The 17,035-nt window shown below is 58.5% G+C and overlaps 6 protein-coding genes and 1 non-coding gene across 7 annotated transcripts; 4 read left to right on the plus strand and 3 right to left on the minus strand.

Annotated features, from left to right (window-relative positions):
- Nucleotides 1-65: 65 nt before the first annotated feature.
- Nucleotides 66-1,928, minus strand: CHGG_04890 (uncharacterized protein; the record flags this gene model as incomplete). The annotated part of the gene is made up of 1 exon (XM_001224103.1): nucleotides 66-1,928. The coding sequence occupies one exon, from the start codon at nucleotides 1,926-1,928 to the stop codon at nucleotides 66-68; it is 1,863 nt and encodes a 620-aa protein (XP_001224104.1).
- Nucleotides 1,929-3,081: 1,153 nt separating this feature from the next.
- On the plus strand, nucleotides 3,082-6,246 carry CHGG_04891 (uncharacterized protein; the record flags this gene model as incomplete). Its single annotated transcript, XM_001224104.1, has 3 exons — nucleotides 3,082-3,539; nucleotides 3,623-5,651; nucleotides 5,716-6,246. The coding sequence occupies 3 exons, from the start codon at nucleotides 3,082-3,084 to the stop codon at nucleotides 6,244-6,246; spliced, it is 3,018 nt and encodes a 1,005-aa protein (XP_001224105.1).
- An 817-nt stretch (nucleotides 6,247-7,063) lies between these two features.
- CHGG_04892 (uncharacterized protein) lies at nucleotides 7,064-9,381 on the minus strand (the record flags this gene model as incomplete). Its single annotated transcript, XM_001224105.1, has 5 exons — nucleotides 7,064-7,093; nucleotides 7,239-7,910; nucleotides 8,206-9,063; nucleotides 9,164-9,166; nucleotides 9,253-9,381. The coding sequence occupies 5 exons, from the start codon at nucleotides 9,379-9,381 to the stop codon at nucleotides 7,064-7,066; spliced, it is 1,692 nt and encodes a 563-aa protein (XP_001224106.1).
- Nucleotides 9,382-11,127: 1,746 nt separating this feature from the next.
- On the plus strand, nucleotides 11,128-11,219 carry CHGG_11306. Its single transcript has one exon. It is a non-coding gene; the product is annotated as a tRNA-Glu (tRNA).
- A 493-nt stretch (nucleotides 11,220-11,712) lies between these two features.
- On the plus strand, nucleotides 11,713-13,666 carry CHGG_04893 (uncharacterized protein; the record flags this gene model as incomplete). Its single annotated transcript, XM_001224106.1, has 3 exons — nucleotides 11,713-11,967; nucleotides 12,198-13,028; nucleotides 13,451-13,666. The coding sequence occupies 3 exons, from the start codon at nucleotides 11,713-11,715 to the stop codon at nucleotides 13,664-13,666; spliced, it is 1,302 nt and encodes a 433-aa protein (XP_001224107.1).
- A 356-nt stretch (nucleotides 13,667-14,022) lies between these two features.
- CHGG_04894 (uncharacterized protein) lies at nucleotides 14,023-15,227 on the minus strand (the record flags this gene model as incomplete). The annotated part of the gene is made up of 2 exons (XM_001224107.1): nucleotides 14,023-14,861; nucleotides 14,933-15,227. 2 exons carry the CDS (start codon nucleotides 15,225-15,227, stop codon nucleotides 14,023-14,025), a joined length of 1,134 nt encoding a protein of 377 aa, XP_001224108.1.
- Nucleotides 15,228-15,947: 720 nt separating this feature from the next.
- On the plus strand, nucleotides 15,948-16,999 carry CHGG_04895 (uncharacterized protein; the record flags this gene model as incomplete). Its single annotated transcript, XM_001224108.1, has 2 exons — nucleotides 15,948-16,184; nucleotides 16,268-16,999. 2 exons carry the CDS (start codon nucleotides 15,948-15,950, stop codon nucleotides 16,997-16,999), a joined length of 969 nt encoding a protein of 322 aa, XP_001224109.1.
- Between the last annotated feature and the right edge of the window lie 36 nt (nucleotides 17,000-17,035).

A 17,035-nucleotide genomic window follows, 5' to 3' on the forward strand; every position in this document is an offset into this window, starting at 1 on the left:
ACCGTCCCTTTTTCCTCAGCCACTCTTCCTTGGTCAATTCCCTAGCGCTCTGCCCATCTATCGTCTCAAACGCAACCAGCAAAAGCTTCTGCCCCGGCGCGCCGAGGTCTCGCGCGTCCACGTCCAGGTAGTGCCAGAACCCGTCGTTCTCCAGCGGGACGATATGATCCTTCGCCCCATCCTTGCCGTTGAGCTTTAACCCGACAGCACTGTTTACCCCTGCCGATCTCTCCGGCCGGCCAGTGCTCGCACAACTTGGCAAACTGGAACCGCACCGTCCCGCCGCTGCTCACGTTGATGCGCCGCTGCATCGGTGCAAAGTTGCTCTCGTCGAGCCCTTCCCGCGTCGCGTCGCCCATCCACTCGGCCGGCTCGTCGCCGATGGGGCCCATGATGTACTCCTCCCACGACAGCGCGCGGCCGTCCTCGCGGTACCAATGCCTCTCGTCGGCGGGGAAGTGGCGGGTGCCGAATTTCTCGTTGCTCATGGTGAAGCACTCGGCGGCGAAGCGCTGCGAGTACTCGCCGTTGCAGAGCGCGCCAGCGCCCCAGCACGGATCGATCAGTTTCCAGGCGCCGCCGTCGATGCGCACGGCGTTCCACGCGTGGCCTGTGGGCTTGCGCGGTGGCGGCGGTTGTCCGGCCTTGACGGGGCTGAACCCGAAACCCTTACCGTGACCCGTCACCACCACGCACCCCAGGCCAGCCCGCACGGCGATCGCCTCGTACACGCGCGCGTACCCTTCGCAGACGGCCTTGCCCGAAAAGATGGTCTCGGTTGGGGTTAGCCCGCGCGGGATGCAGTTGTTGAAGAACCCATGCACGTCGTAGACAATGTTGTGGTGCATCCACGCAAAGATGGCTCGCGCCTTGTCCGTCGGTGAAGAGAAGGGCGCGCAGAGTGTGTACGCCAGGTGGTCGATGGGGTCGGCGGCACCGGCGCCGCGCGGGATGGAAGAGGTGGGGTGCTGCGCAGCCAGCGTGTCCGGGCCAGAGAAGTCGCGGCAAATGAGGCAAGATTGAGGTGACGCATTGGGAGGGGCCGTTGTTGCTGGGGCTGTTCGGCTTGCTACCGCGTCAATTTGGGCGACAGTTGGCCGGGAACTGAGCGGAATCGGGGGTGGTACTGGGGGAGGTGACGGCTTGCGCGCGCCAGAACCGAAACCGCTTTCAAGCGCTGACTTGGGCCGGAAACTAGACGGTAGAGGGGCCATGCGCCGGGCTGGAAGCGCGGGCGATGCCTGCTCGGGAAGAACGATGGCTGGCGAGTTGGCCGGCCTCGAGGGTAGGCGAGGAGGCTGAGAAGGCGGGGGCGGGTCGGCAATGCGCCTGGGCGGTAGCGAGGGTGTGCTATTCCCATTCACAGCTTCTTTCGCCTTTGCCTTGGGGGGCAGCGGCGGAAGGTTGGCTTGTTCGAGCGGCGGGGGTAGCCTTCTTCGTGTTTGTGTCTCGGCCCCCCCATTGGTTTGGCTTAGCGACAGACTCGATACGGTAGATAGCTGAGATATATCCGAAGCGTTTGAGTTCCTCCTGACAGAAAGCGTCTGCGTAGAAGGGCGGCGCGTGGGCAGATTTGGTGGGGTCGCAAGCTGTGAGTTCCGCGTCGGCAGCGGAGGGGGTCCAGGACGGCCCGACGGAGGTTGCGGCTGATCACCATTCTCCTGCCCGGTGGTCCGCCGTGGAAGAGGTGGCGGCAGCTTCTCGGTGGCAGCCCGAACGGGCCGGGGCGGGATTGAAGGGCTCTTCTCGGCCGAAACAGTCTCGGATGTCGTCCTAGTAACGTTTTCGGTCAAAGACCGGACCGGGGGTGGCGGAGGTGGGGGTCGTTTGCCAGCAGTTGATGGGGGAGCCTGGAAGTTCTTCTGCTGGTTGAGAGCAGCAATGCGCTCAGCGAGCGTAGTGAACTGCGGCGCCTCTTCATCGGCCATTTTTGTGATTGTAGATCGGATGACTTGTCGCTTGTGGTGTTGTCGGATGGAGCGACGTTAAAAAGCAACTTGAATTGGACTGTGCCGCTTCAGCGCTGCTGTGGCAGGCAGGACCGAGGCTTGGATGATGATCAGGAAACGGATTGGTTTTCAGCTTGTTAATTGGCTCGGCCACAGTCGGTTTCTATCAATCAAACCCAGACGAAGGATGAGTGAAGGAAGGCTCAGGCGGGGCGACTGGAGCCTAGGTACCTAGCAAGAAATGCAACAACCAAAAAGTTCAAGCAACAGGAACAAATAAAAAATAAGTTGAAAACTGAGCAAAAAGAAAAAAATCGGGCAAAAACAACAATCGAGAACTACAAACACAACGCAAAACAAATCATACATACGTATATTTTCGGAACCAATAATGTTGCTTGAAGGGTTGAGCACTTATCTTGGGGCTCTTCTAGTCCTCGACATAGTCGGCAGCGGTTTGCTCGACACACGGGGAGTCTGGCCCTTTTTGCCCCACGAAGGGGGTTCGCGCTTGACTCACAAACCCCTGTATCAAACCGCCAAACTCACCCCACACTCAAGGTTGCTTCCCCAATCGTCGCCCCACTCCCCGGCCATAGTGGGCGCTAAGCTACCCCGGCCCACTCGCCCAGACATCCCGCTACCCGCCATATCCATGCACATCGACCCTGAGATTCCTCCGCATTCATCGGCTTTTGCAAAGACGTTCCTGCTTCATCCCATCTCTTTAAGGTCCCTAACCATGCCTACAAAGTGACAAACATCATCTACGCATCGGCCTTTGTTCAGAGTGTGGACTACGATTTCCTCTCCAGGCATTGGATTTCAAAACCACGAAAGTGCAGGGAGTTCTTAAACAGTTCCAGCTTGGCCAAGGATAGCCCCGCTCAAGGGCCAAAAGTTACAGCACCGATCTCTACCTGCCCGGCCTAGGCAGTGTAGGTTACTTTACCTTGCCTTACTCAAAGTCGGCTTCTAGGTACAGACACTATACTACTACTTGCCTGCTCGACTCTTTTCACCCCCGTCCGTTTCGCGCAACACCAACCATCCGCATCCTACAGTACATCGTCCTCGCACCGACCTTCCGTTTCCGTTTCCCCACCCTGACCCGGCCACAACTCGCCACGCCATGGCTTTCATGGCCGCCTCCCCGGCGACTCAAGATGCGCTTGCGGGCTCAACAGCACCCCGCCCCTCCAACTTCATGGACTTGCCACACGAAGTTCAGAGGGAGATCATCAGCCATTGCCCAAGGCGCGTTCTAATCTGCGTGGCCTTGGTATCAAGGCACTTCCGCGACCTTGCTGCCGCCCAGCTGTACCGAGACTTCGAAATCGTCTTCCCGGATGAGGAGGATCCCCAGTTCGACACTCCGGTCGATCCTCTTGCCGGCGGATTTGACACCTTTGTCACGAGTGACTACAACTATGCGCAGTGTCTCAGGAGTCTGACTTTCGACACACTCTATATGGGCGACAAGGCCGAAGGCGCCTATCGCCCATATTCGGCTAACTTGAGCTGCGGGAAGTTTATGAACACGCTTCTTCTTCTGACATTGCGCAAGGCTCGGGCGCTTGAGTCTTTTACGTGAGTCTTCCGCATCTAAACGGTCCCCCGGCTCGCTGTTTGCGATATGTCTTGCACGTGCCAGAGGCTGACATTCTCCCCAGGTGGAACATCCGAGTCGAGCTCAGCCGTCCAGTCTATAAAGAGCTGCACCAGATCGCGTCTTTGTCACACGTTCACGTAAGACTCCAAGCAGGACCTTCGCAATACGAAACGCCCCCGCCCCTTCCGTACAACCCATCCCAGTCGAGCTCCCCGCCGGGGCCGGCCCACGGCGCGCCCATAGCTTCCCTCCCTCCCCCCGCGCCAGCATTTGGGCTCATCCCCCCACCCCCTCCCCAGGGTTTCTATGTGCCCACCTCAAGCATGCTTCCGCCCCCATTGCCCAAGCCACCTCGCACTAGAACTGCGAAGAAGGTGGCGGTGGGCAAGGAACCTCCAACTCTGTCTGGCTTCAGGGACCTCAAGAGTCTTTCTGTTCTCGACATCGACACCCTCGACATTGTATCGGAACTCCAAGCCTGTCTGCGCAATTCCGCGGGGACCCTCACGAAACTCGAGCTATCCTTCTCGGAGAAACTTGCCTCGTCGGCCCGGAAACCCACCGAACCCGAGCCCGAAGACTCGGATCAAGAGGACGAACTAATGCCGATACCAACACAGCCGCACGGACAAAACGATGAAATGAGCGGACCAGCTAAGGCTTTCCGCGCGCAGGAGGAGAGAAAGACGCAAGATTCCATTCTCGGCAGGATTTTCGACGTCGAGACCACACCAGCTGAAAAGCTTCAAGCGATTGTTGTCGATTCTGATAAGAAGAAGAAGGGGAAAATCAAGACGGAGCAGGAGGTGGTCGACTTTATTAAATCGGTCGCTCCAAAGGTCTTGGGAGAACTGAACGGCACGAGCGATTTTGTGGCTTCGCCCGAAACTATTGATATGTTTGGTGCCGCGGCTCGAAAATACATGGATGAAGCCAAGTCGCGGAAAGAGAAGCAGGCCGAGAGTTCGGGCGGAACAGGCTCCTCTTCCTCTGGCACCGTTGAAACGTCCGATACCAGCACTACAGAGACATCTGCAGAGCAGGTATCCGCAGATGTGCGTGCGGAGGAAAACGCCCCGGAGGTGAGCCTTTTTGGCGAAGCGAAGGGAGAGAAAAAGGACGCAGACCCCGATGATATCGACATCGAAGCGCCCGAGGAACAGCTCACCATCGACCCCGAAGAGCCATCAGCAGTTGATTTCCAGGCCGAGGAAGAAGAAACCACGCCAACCGAGGTTTCTCCATCCACGGCGGCGGCCCTTGTCGACACCAAAGCGGAAGAATATGCGAAGGTGATGGCTACGTTGGAATCGCGAAAAGCCGACTTCAAGGCTTTGGCTGAAGAACTGGAACTTTTCGAATCTCAAGCCAACACCCTGGGCAAGGAGATTCGGCGATGGCGCGCCAACAAATCGTCCAACGACATAAACCACCTTCGAGAGGCCGAGTCGCAACTACTAGGGCTCACACGAAGCGTGCGCGACATGCAAAAGGAGATCAGCGCGTGCCAGATCGCGATAGAGAGCGCCGAGCCGGGACCGCCGGGCGAGAAGGACTCGCGTACCGAGCAAGCTCGTCACATACGCGACTACATTCGGCAAACGCGGGGCGTCGCCCTCGAATCTCTCAGCATCTATCTCATCCCTGTCAGGGCGTCGGTCCTGTCCAAAGCGGTTGACCTGCGCGCCCTTCGGCACCTGACGCTGCTCAATGTCGGGATCCAAGCACCTATCTGGGCCTTGTTGGATAGGGAGAACAAGGAGGCGCCGCTGCTGTTGCGCAAGATTTCCACCGACAACGTCTCGCACATCTTTTTGAGCTTTGTATCAACTCTCGAGGAGCTGCACGACCTCTTCTTGCTTGAGCGGGAGATCAAGGCCAAACCAGAGAGCCTTGCGCCCAGGACTCAAGTGACCATGGACCAGATCCGGCGATTGGTCCTCAAGAAGCACATGCCCAAGCTGCGGCGCCTAATGATCAAGAACATGGCCGACACGAGCTGGGATGTCGACGATAAGACCGTTTTGCTGTGTTGTAGGCAGGGCAAGAAGCTCGAGGAACTGGCTTGCAGCATGAGCATACGAGCCATGGTACGTCCCCTCCCCCCCTTTGCCCCAGCTCACCTCTATGTACTAACCTGCGCCGCGTGAACAGCACTGCCTGATGCAGCACTTGCCCGGCCTAACCACCCTCCGGGTTCTACATGTCATCCACCTACGTAACGACGACACGTGCATGTGGGTGATGCGCGAGACTAAGCGATTTCTCATCGACATAGTCTCGCATTACCCTGATCTGAAACTTAAGTTGGTCTCGATAGATGAAGATGACCGTGTCGATAAGCTCGTGCGGTTTCCAGAGCCTAAGAAGACTGCCCTCGAGAAGGAGGTCGGAGGTGGGGACGGGACGACGGCGACCAAGGGGAAGCAGAAGGCTCTAACCTCGATTCCGACCCTAATATCGACGCTCTCGGTTAACGCCCTGTTGGATTCGACATCGGGCGTGGAGCTGGATGTCCCTGCGCTCATTGCGTCGGAACTAGGGGGGATGGAGGAAGAGTCCTCGGACGAGGAGGACGATGAGTCTAGTGGACAGAAGATCGCCGTCTTTGAGGGGATTGCGTTCTGCGAGGTGGCGGACGAGGCGGTGATCTTCAAGAAGGAGGTTGTTACTGGCCGCCTCTAAGAGTCAGTGGGAGGTGTCTCCTCCTAGTATGGGGAGGGAGTCCGGGATGGCAGGATAATGGTTCGTGTGAAGAGGCGTAAAAAGGGATATCGAGGCGAAGAGTGGTACGGAGGTGGACGGGTTGCATCGGAAATTTTCTTTTATTTTTCTTTTGGTCATCCTGGTTGTCTGTCCGTCAGCGTGCTGTGTTGTTGTTGCTCATTACGGATCTGTTTTGGTGAAGAGCGAGCGGAATACCCCTTAGTATTGCGGTAGTTATTGATGGACATGATTACACCGCCTGCATCGGATGAGATGGACCAGTCCGGCTTTGAACTAACTAGCAGCCCAAGGCGCCGGTTGGAAACACAAGCGAGCGCGGCATTTGGGCGTAAACCGTTGAGTGAGTTTAGCTTACAGGACGAGGTAAGATGCTTGCTAGTTCTCAGGATCCGGCGGGCTTATTATCTCTCTGTCTCTATAGGTTGTGTTGTGTCTGGAGGGAGTGAGTGGGAGGGGGCTGTGTAAGTCCAGATGAAGCGAAACGCCGCGCCCAAGTTTTACACCCACCAAGCCACCCCCTCAGATACCCGCCGGCCCCCTGTCATCATGGTGCCTACCATACAGTATATCAATTGCAGTGGCCTGGCCGCCCGTTTCATCGAGACCGAGCAATTGCGAAACTCAGATTTCCAGGCAAACATGAAATACAACTTCTTAAATTCTTACAGCCATCACATCACCTAACTATCGTATCTTTCATTGTCGCCCGCACCATGCATGCATTCTTAACCATCCATCCATCCTCCATCCATCCATCCGCCCAATGCATCCCATCTTATACCATCCCATCCCGGGCCGTTCCAGCCTATCCAATGCAATGCTAACCTCTAATGCTATATGATTTCAACAAACCTACGCAAACCAGCCACCCACCCGTATGTACCAGCCATACCATATCGCATACAGAAACACCACACCACTCACCACTCACCAACTACTCGGCCACTTACAACGAAGAAGCCGCAGCAGCAACCAATCCATCCCAAAGCGCGGGAGAGACACCCCGCACCCATCAACGCCCGCGGCACCTCAACCGACGACGTCAGCAACAACCCCCCACCAACACCACCAACACCACCCACACCGCTCCCACTCCCCCCCACCGCAACCATCGCCTCCCTCTCCCTTGCCCCCGCCACCACCCTCCCCACAACACTCAACGTCCTCTGCGCCCTCCTCGCCGCCTCCATCCCCAAGTCCAACCCAAGTCCCAACCCCACTCCCACCCCCAGCTGCCGCGCACGACTACGCCCCCTCTCCCCCACCCCACCAATACTGACAACACCAACCTCGGCCAACCCCCCGCGATGCAGCGCATCCGCCAGCAACGCGGCCGCCGCGGCGCGCGTGTCCGGGTCGGGGGTATGCGTGGCGACGAGGATAGAGGGGTCCGAGGAGGTGAGTGTGGGCGTCGGCGGTGGGGAACAGAGGTGTGCTGGGGCTGTCGCGGGTGTTGGCGCACAGGCGCGAGGCGAAGATGTAGGATTGTGGGTAGGAGGCTTGGGTCGCGGTCTGGGTTGGTGGGGAGGAGTTGATGGTGTTGGTCTTGGTGTTTGGGCTGGGGAGGTGAAGGCGTGTTGTTGTCTGCCGTCTGTTGTTGGTTGCTGGTGATCGTGGCAGGGCTAGAGGAAGGTGTCGAGAGCGAAGATGCTGCTGCCGCCCGCAGGTGTTGCCGATGAGGAATTGAGCGCTGTGAAAGTGCATGAGGGTGAGGTACAGGCTGGCAAGCTCGAGGCTGGTGAGGTCGGGCATGCCGAAGCGGAGCGGAGAGAAGAAGTCAGCGATGAGCGCGCCGAGGCGAGCGCTGCGGGCCACGAGGCAGGCTTGGATGCGCTGCTAGGCCGAGTCCGCCCAGAATAGAGCCGAGGCCTCGTCCCCTGCGGCCGCGGCCGTGGAGATCTCGTGCAGGCGAGCTACAACGTCGTGTTGGAAGCAGGACATGGCCATGTGGGCGTGCAGGACGTCGTGGAAGAGGTTGTAGGTGGAGCCGTCGTCGAAACGGCGGGTGAGGTACCCGCGCGCCGAGATGACGGGCTGGATGCCGTGGGTGAAGAAGCACGCCGACAGCTCGAACCGGGCGAAGAGCTGGACGATGTCGGACATGAGCAGCGAGTCCCGGCTCGACGGCCAGCAAAACATAGAGCCATCGGCGAGGCAGTCAAAGGTGGAATCAGGGAGGGATTGGAGGATACGCAGGCCGTTGGTGAGGTGAGTGACGGCTATCTCGTGGTTACCACGTAGGGTCTCAAGCGAGATGAAGGCCAAACAGCAGACGAGTGTCAAGCGGAGGCTCTCCGGGCTCGAGGAACCGGCATGGTTCTGCAACCGCTCGATGGACCGGCTATATTGCTGAATGGTGAAGACTTCGAGATCTCCACGGGCGAAACCATCGATGACGGGCTCGTCCGGGTATTGGAAGAGCTGGTAGGCGGCGGCCAAGGCTATCACGGCATGCTTGACGGCGTCGTCCTGGCAGCCGGTCGATGGACTCAACCTCCGCCAAAAGGCTGCAAAGTTGCAGAGGTGTGCGGCAACCCCGTCGGCCGTGGCAGCCCGGAAGCGGGCGAACAGTCGCTTCTCGGTCTCGGTTCCATCGATGTCGGCCTCGATCCGTCGCATGGACCGGAGGGTCTCGTTCCACTCGCATGCCCTCACAAACTCGGCCCTGGCTCGCTCTGCCGTCTGGTTCGGATCTGGCGAGCGGTACCGGGCGAGGGCGGCTTTGTCGTAACCGTCACATGTCCGGCCGGTCGAGGTGCATCGGAGACAGGCGGGCTTCCCATTCGTCACATTTTACTCGCCGGATTCTGGGGACTGATTAGTGAACCCGAACTTGCCACCATCGGACGCTTTGCAGGCAGCGACTACTACTCACTTGCTGAGAACACAGCGTTAGTGGCCAGTGTCACTAATACGGGGAAAAGAAAAGGCCGAAGCTTACCATGTGATGCAGCCAGTTCGTACCTTGGGCTTGCTGGCTCTTGTGCGTTTCCTCGGCGGGTCTGGTGGCGTCCCGGCAGGCGATGGAGACGGGCTGGACGGGTTGCTGCTCGGCTCAAGGCTCGAGCGGTTAGAGGAGGAGTGGGGGGACATGATGTCGTCGACGGCTCGGGATGCCAACCACAACGGGATCGGCAGTCAGGCAGTCAGGGGCAAGTGTTCGTTCGTATAACGGTACGACTGGTTGGCGAGGACGAGGGACGTGTGGGCAGATTTTATTCTGGCTCACATATTCATATTGAACTCTGCAGCAGGTGTGGACAACACGATCCCCGGCCTGCATCGAGATAGGGTCCATGCCCCTTTCCGGGAGGGCGGCAAGGCGGGTTGGCCACCCCCCTCCGGGCCCCGACTATTTTCATCCAGCATCATGTAAGTGTTCACCGCCTGGGCCACACGGGCTCCATTGAACCCCATCAGCCCGTCATCACCTTAATCGCCTTAACGAAAGGCCAAGAAGCAACGCCGGGCAAGGCCAGGGCGCGTTGCGTGTCAGTTTGTGCCAGTTCTGTGTCAGTTGACGAAGTGAGTGGTCATGGACCGACCGGGGGACAAACTCCGCCCTCCGCCGCACAGAGAAAGAACGAGTCTGGAAAGGGAAGGATACTCGACGCATGTTGCCATCGATGCATGCCAGCTCCAGGCTGACCGTAAATGGGACCGTAAATCGGTAAATCGGTCGACTTGGTTCTTTCCTGCCGTCATTCGACCAAGCCAAAAGTCTGCAAAAGTTGGCGAATCGGCTGCAAGTGCAGGTGCAAGAAAGGGCTGCCTTCCATGCCTTCCCAATGCAGTGACTAAGCGTAGCCCTGTTCGGGGAACTGACTCCGCTAATTTTAGTGTGTCAAAATGTCGCTGCCTGGTCCCCTCGTCGTTCTTGTTCTTGCACTTTGGACGTGGAGTTCTTTTCTTTGGCTCTTTCCTTGTGGCCCGTCTCACGGCGCTGAATAACGCTTTCTTACCTTGGGTTTTGCTTGTGTTTGACCTGGACGGCGTAGCCGATTCACCACCCCCAGGGTTCAAAGTTGACTTAGAGTGGCTCTTCCAGGGACTAGCCAACCAATGAAATCCCATGGGGGAGTCTCCTTGCTCAGTTCCTTCTTCTACATCCAACTTGGAAACTTTGCCATGTTCGGCCACTGCCAAACTGAGTCGTAGAGCTACTAGACAACGCAGACAAGACTAGATGGCGACTATGACAAATATTTGTCTGCCAAGTCCACGATGATACCCCTAAACCCCCTCTTTACAAGGTACATACAAGTGCGTTGAGAATTACCTCAACGCCAATCCCTGACTGTGGCTAGTAGAGCTCGTCATACAACAGACTGTCCTGTCGGGGTCCCCTCGTAGGGCCTCGTGGGCCTTCTGTCCCCTTCCAACTCTCGTTCTAGAAGCGGAAGCTCAAGCGAGAGAAGACGGATTAGGTTCTGACAAGACCCCCCTCTGGCGTCACAAGATGCCCCCATTGGACCGGTCCCCCCAGATCTTTCTCAGATAAGATCAGACTAGCTAGGCAGCACAATAAAACACCTTGCCAAGCCGGCTGTCCCTCATTGACTGGGGCTGTTGTTGGTCGAGAAAGGTGGGTGAGATGCTTGGATTTTTCGGGATACGAAGACGGGACGACTGTGGACGACGTCAACCTCCCTCATTTGTTTTCGTAAATAGGAAACGCCTTGGCTACCCGGGAGTAAAACAGGCGGGCTTATTATGGTCAGGGTTCGGCGTTCATTCAACCAGAGGAAACGCAAGACGAGGTGGATGGCCATGGTCAGAGGTATGGATGCTCGGTGTTGCGGTCTCCGTGGAAACAAATCGGAACCACACACGATTCAATCGGGTATGGTGTAGCGGTAACATCGTTGACTCTCACTTCTCAGGAGTGACTGCTCTCTCAACAGCCCCGGGTTCGACTCCCGGTATCCGAGTCACTTTTTGAGGTTTTTTTGTGTTTTTATTTTTTTTTCTCCCTCAGTCATGCGGGCTGGCCAATTGCATTGCACCTGCCCAATCCGTCCATTTTGGGGGCGAATCGAACGTGGTCTCATGCCGCGTTAAACATTCCCCAGATGGTTGGCGGGCTCTCTGCGCCTGTTTCGGGCTTCTCGCTTGGTGGTTGCCGCTTTCAAGGGGTTTCCAGGTTGCTTCACCCCTGGGTCTCCATCCAATCGGGCCATTCCGTCGCATTGAAACGGCACAGCAGTAGCGGGTCCCAGGGAAAGGACCCTTGTCCCTTGTAGCGTGTTGACATTTCGTCATCCGGAAATCTGTCAAGATGCCATCGAACAGTTCGACCAAAATATCCAATTCTTCCTACCGCAAGGCGCAAAGCGTGGGGCAGGCAGCGGCACTCGCCGCACACACACATGATCGATTCGATTCGGTTCTTTGTGCTCTTTGTGCCCTGACCGGCAGCTCACCATGACGTCGTCGTCGCTGTCCCGCACCGAGTCGCTCAGTCTGCTCACCCTCTCGGCCGCCTGCGTCGCTATCCTCTGCAATGTCTTTGAGGGCGATGACAAGCCGCTCATCGTGTCGCTGGCCCTCAGTGGGCTGGCATTCTGCGCTACTTTTGCCCTCATCCGCTGGCTCGGCCCGACCTTCATCAAGGCCGGCTTCAAAGGCGTCGACCTGAGCAAGCACAACCGCCGAGAGATCCCCGAGTGCATGGGCGCCGTGTGCGCCTCTGTCTACTTGTTTGCCATGATCATATTTGTGCCATTCGCCTTTTACAAGGACGTGGTTGCCGCTACGAGTGGAGGCGGGAATAGGGACGTGGTGCTGCAAGTCGAGCATGTGCAAGAGGGCCGGTTCTTGCATCGGTTCCCACATAGCAAGGCGAGTTGCTCCATGTTTAGCTAGCTATCACATACAGGAGAGTTGAGTTACTAACAACTCCTTTCCAGCTCTCATCCTACCTTTCAGCCATTGTCTCACTCCACACGATCGCCTCCCTCGGTCTGGCTGACGACCTCTTCGATATCCGCTGGCGCCACAAGTTCTTCATCCCCGCCTTCGCAGCGATCCCTCTCCTCGTCGTCTACCGCGTCGACTTCGGCGTGACCTCCATCGTCGTCCCGATCCACCTCCAGCCCTACCTCGGCCAGCTCGTCGACCTCGGCGCCCTCTACTATGTCTACATGGCGGCCGTGGCCATTTTCTCCCCCAACAGCATCAACATTCTGGCCGGCATCAACGGCATCGAGGTGACGCAATCCATCGTCATCGCCACGCTGCTCGCGCTCAACGACGCACTCTACCTACTCACGCCCTACCCGCACCCGGCCACCGACTCGCACCTCTTTTCGCTCTCCTTCCTGCTCCCCTTCCTGGGCGTGTCGTGCGCCCTGCTGTACCACAACTGGTACCCGGCGCGGGTGTTTGTCGGCGACACGTACTGCTACTTCGCCGGCATGGTCTTTGTCGTGGTCAGCATCCTCGGCCACTTCAGCAAGACGCTGATCCTGCTGCTGCTCCCGCAGATCTTCAACTTTGTCTACTCGGCCCCGCAGCTCTTTGGCCTCGTCCCTTGCCCCCGCCACCGCCTGCCCCGCTTCAACGCCCGCTCCGGCCTGCTCGAGCCGAGCGTTACGCCCTGGACCGAGGCCCGCCAGCCGCGCGCCCCGATTGCCTGGGGGTTGCGCCTGTTGGGGAAGCTGCGGTTGTTGAAGGTTGTGTTGGACGGCGAGGGGCGGTTTGTCGAGACGAGCAATTTTACGCTGTTGAATCTGTGGTTGGTATGGCGGGGTCCCCTGCGGGAGGATCGCCTGGCGGCGGAGATTACAACCGCGCAGGTGGTGGTTGGTGTGATGGGACTGTTTGTGAGGCATTCGCTGGCGAGCCTGGTGTTTTTGGAGGATAATTGGAGCATACACTAGGTGGTTTTCTTAAGGGTTTTAGATAGACAGACGGGCAGGACTGTATGTAGACTTCAATACCGGCTTTTTCTGTTGTTGCTGACGTAGTGACACCCTTCCTCGAATTGGCAAGGTACTCGAACGCCACCAATGCCTATCCATCCCCACAGTAATTTGCCTGTAAGTCGGGAGGATGGTTGACATCGCGAGCTCTTTTTTCTTCCCACACTCTTCTTCCATTTTGTTGTTTTAAACGCATCCGGCACTTCTGAGCAGCTCTAACAATGACCGATACCCCCGAGCAACGCATTCAAGCTGCCATCGCCGCACTGCGTGCCAACAAGGCCCCCAGCATACGGCAAGCTGCAATAGCCTTCAACATTCCCCTCACAACCCTCCATGACCGCTTCACTGGCCGCCACGAATCCAACCGCAAGTCGAAACAGGTCATGCAGCGACTATCACTTGCCGAAGAAGATATAATTGTCAAAGCCGCATGCCAACTCGATGCGCGGTGATGGCCGGTGTCTATCCCTTCGCTACGCAAACTAGCAATGGAGCTGTTGATCGCGAAGAACGACCACCGCCCTCTTGGGCAGTGTTGGCACAGGAACTTCTTTAAAACGCCACCCCGATCTGAAGATGCGCCGATCCAGGGCGTTGGACCAAGCCAGGAAGGGCGCTGTGGATCGCAAGTCCCTCGCGGCGTGGTCTGTCTTGTCTCGGACTACCCAGTTGGAGGACATCGCCGACCACGATATCTAGGTATTACCAATTGTGAATTCCCTCCCCTCTCGGCCGGTAATTCCATCCCAGCAAGATTAATCAACATGATCAGGCCAACCAACTCACCACCCTCCTCACCCCAATCACCCTACCAATCCCCAATATCCAACACGCTCACCAGCACCCTATTCGTCGTACTCGGCGGCAGCTGCCCAGCCCCCATAATCAACAACCTCGGCGGCGCACCCTTCAACACCCTCAAATGCCTCGTATACGCATTCCCCGCGCCCGTCCCCACCCGCCGCCACTCCGACCCGGGCTCGCCCAGCCCCGTATTCACAAACACCTCGCCCGAGCTGTGCGCGCCCGCAATGATCGTGCCGTTCGCCCCGCCCGCCGCGCTCCACACCACGTACGGCGACCCCGTCGGGACGTAGCCGTCCGCCGTGCGCAGCGGCACGCCCGCGGCGGCGCCGAACGCTTCCGGGTCGCTGGTGAGTTTGTAGTGCACGGGGAATTGGTAGCCCGGGAGCACGGCGCTGCCGCCGTGCTCGTAGGTCATAATGAGTTTGTTGTTTGGGAGGGTGGCGACGGTGGGCATGCCGGGGCGGTCCGTGTAGATGGGGGAGGTGACGTCGTCGGTGACGGGGCCCCAGGTGCGGAGGTCGGTGGTGGTTTGGTGGACCATCTTTTGGCCGTAGGTGGTGTTTTGGCGCTGGTCCGAGTAGAAGCAGATGAGGGTGGGGCCGTGACGGAAGAGGAAGGGCTCCCAGACGGGGGTCTTGTCGTTGTTGGGGATGGCTTCGCCGCCGGCGGCGATGTGCGAGACGAAGGTCCAGGTGCGGCCGCGGTTGGTGGAGGCGTAGAGGTCGATTTGCGTGCTGGAGAGGTCGGTGGGGATCGAGCTGCCGGCGAGGAGGACTGTGTCTTTGGGGAAGTCGCCGAAGGGTTCGTCCAGGATGTAGAGGAAGGGTTGGTAGCGGAGGCCTGGGAGGGGGTGTTAGGTTCTGCCTGGTCATCGCATCACGTGGTGGTTTTTGTCAGGGCTGGAGATTTACCTAGCCCGTTGGCTGTGTCCTGGACACGCGAGATCTCCTTCCAGCTGTAACCGCCGTCGGTGGAGCGGAAGATGGGGAAGTACACTGGGGGAGGCTCGGGGCTGTAGTTCTCCCACGTTGCGAGCAGGGTGCCATCTTCGAACTGCGCCGTGCGGGCGTATAGCACGCGCGGATCAGTGTAGTTGTCGGGAGGTGTGAAGACGACGCGCTCGGTAAACGTCTCGGGTGTCTTGTGCTTCTTGGGAGCGGCGGAGACGAGCGGGAGGAGAGAGACGACGAGCGTGGACCACTTCATCTTGATGGCTTGAACGCTTGAGTACCTAGCCTACCTCAAGACTCACATATTCACATCAGGACAGGCTCGAGCGAGCTGATTATATGGATATTTGAATACAACCTCAACGGCTCAGCCTCACCATCGCCCGCTACCGGAACTTGCCGTTGTGAATATCACAAGCTTGGGAAGCTTCTCGTGGTCGGCAACTCTTAGTAGCAACGATTGGTGCGGCTACGAGTACTAGGTAATCCGTACCTGCGTATCCGCCTTAGCTTGTGCAATGTTCTTAAATCGGAACTTGATGCCGTCATCGAAAGTCTAGTCGTGCCTCATCGAGTGCCGAACGGGTCAAACCTCCGTTCTCTCCCATGAGAACCCCAACTTGCCTAGACATCTCGGCAGTATTCCATGAACCTGGTTAGCCTCAGGATCCACTAATCGAAGCTTCCGCGTGGATGAAGGACGGTTGGGCTCCGGATGCGCTCCAATTGCGAGATTGGTGGTGGATAATTCCTTGGTGTTTGGTGCTCGGTCCTCGTCGGTCGTTGATCGAGCCAAGAGCGAGCTGTTCTCGCCCCGGCTATTTCCACCAGTAAATGCCGACGCCAGTGCTGCGACCCCCTGGAACGGCCCCTCTAATCCGGGGTTCTCACCCACCATCCACAACCGAGAACCTCCATACACACTGTGCGGCGCATCAACAACAACCCGAATTCACAACCTCCGCCTGCAACCACCATGTCGAAAGCGGCTGCGTTTCTGGCAGATCCGCCAACAGCTGACGACCGCCCGAGCTTTGAGACCATCATCAAGCACGGCCACCAGGACCTCGTGCAGGCCGTTGCCTTCAATGGCCACGGCGACCGATGCGCGACGGGGTCTGTCGATGGCAAGATCCGCGTCTTCAACCGCCACAAGGACGGCTCCTGGCGATTATGCGATAGCTGGAGTGCCCATGCAAGCGAGATATTAGAGGTATTATCTGGCTTCCTTTTTCTGCTCGGTTTCGAGGTGCCCCAGCTCCAGCTCCCCGCTAACAAACCCCTCTCCCCTTCTAGATCCAATGGCTCCCGACAACCATCTACCCCAACCTCCTCGCCTCGCTCGGCATCGAAGGCCGCTTCAAGCTCTGGGCCGAGGATCCCTCCGCCGCCCCCGGCCGCCGCTTCGCCGAGTCCACCCGTAACGGGCCCCTCATCACCATCCCCTCGCGCTCCCCACACCTTCACGCCAACCCACTACCAACAACCGGCTATGGCAGCCCCGCGCCCCCAGCACCGCCTCCACCCCCCTCTACCTACGGGGACAACACCACTACCGCCGCAACCGTCAAGCCCGCCTTCGAAACCCGCAATGCCCGCTCCCCCTACCGCTCCTTCTCCCTCAAGCACCTCGACGACAGCCGCATCACCTACCTAGCCCTGCTCTCCGCCGACGGCGGCCTGACGGTTTACGAGAACGACCGGGTCGAGAACCTCGCCTCGTTCACCCTACTAGACGAGCTATCGACAATCCCGACAGCCGCCACGACGGCGGCTCGACGACCACACAGGCGCGAAAGCGCGGCCCGTAACCATCCGTCGGCGAGGGAGACGTCCTTTCCAAGGTGCGGTTCGACCTCGCAAACCCGGAGGTGTGCTACACGGCGCTGGGCGCGGGGGTGCCGTCGGACGCGCTGGGCTTGGCCGGTGGCCGTCATGGACCGTCGTGCGCGTCTACGCATCAGCGACATCATTTGCTGCGGTTCTCAGGCGTCGTCTGCATCTGGAGGGCTTCTACTCGTCAGCTGAGCTCGGGCTCGAGCCTGCACGCGGCTGGTCGCGACG

Source organism: Chaetomium globosum, genomic scaffold, assembly GCF_000143365.1.
Source record: "Chaetomium globosum CBS 148.51 scaffold_4 genomic scaffold, whole genome shotgun sequence".
In the NCBI taxonomy this organism is placed as follows: domain Eukaryota; kingdom Fungi; phylum Ascomycota; class Sordariomycetes; order Sordariales; family Chaetomiaceae; genus Chaetomium; species Chaetomium globosum.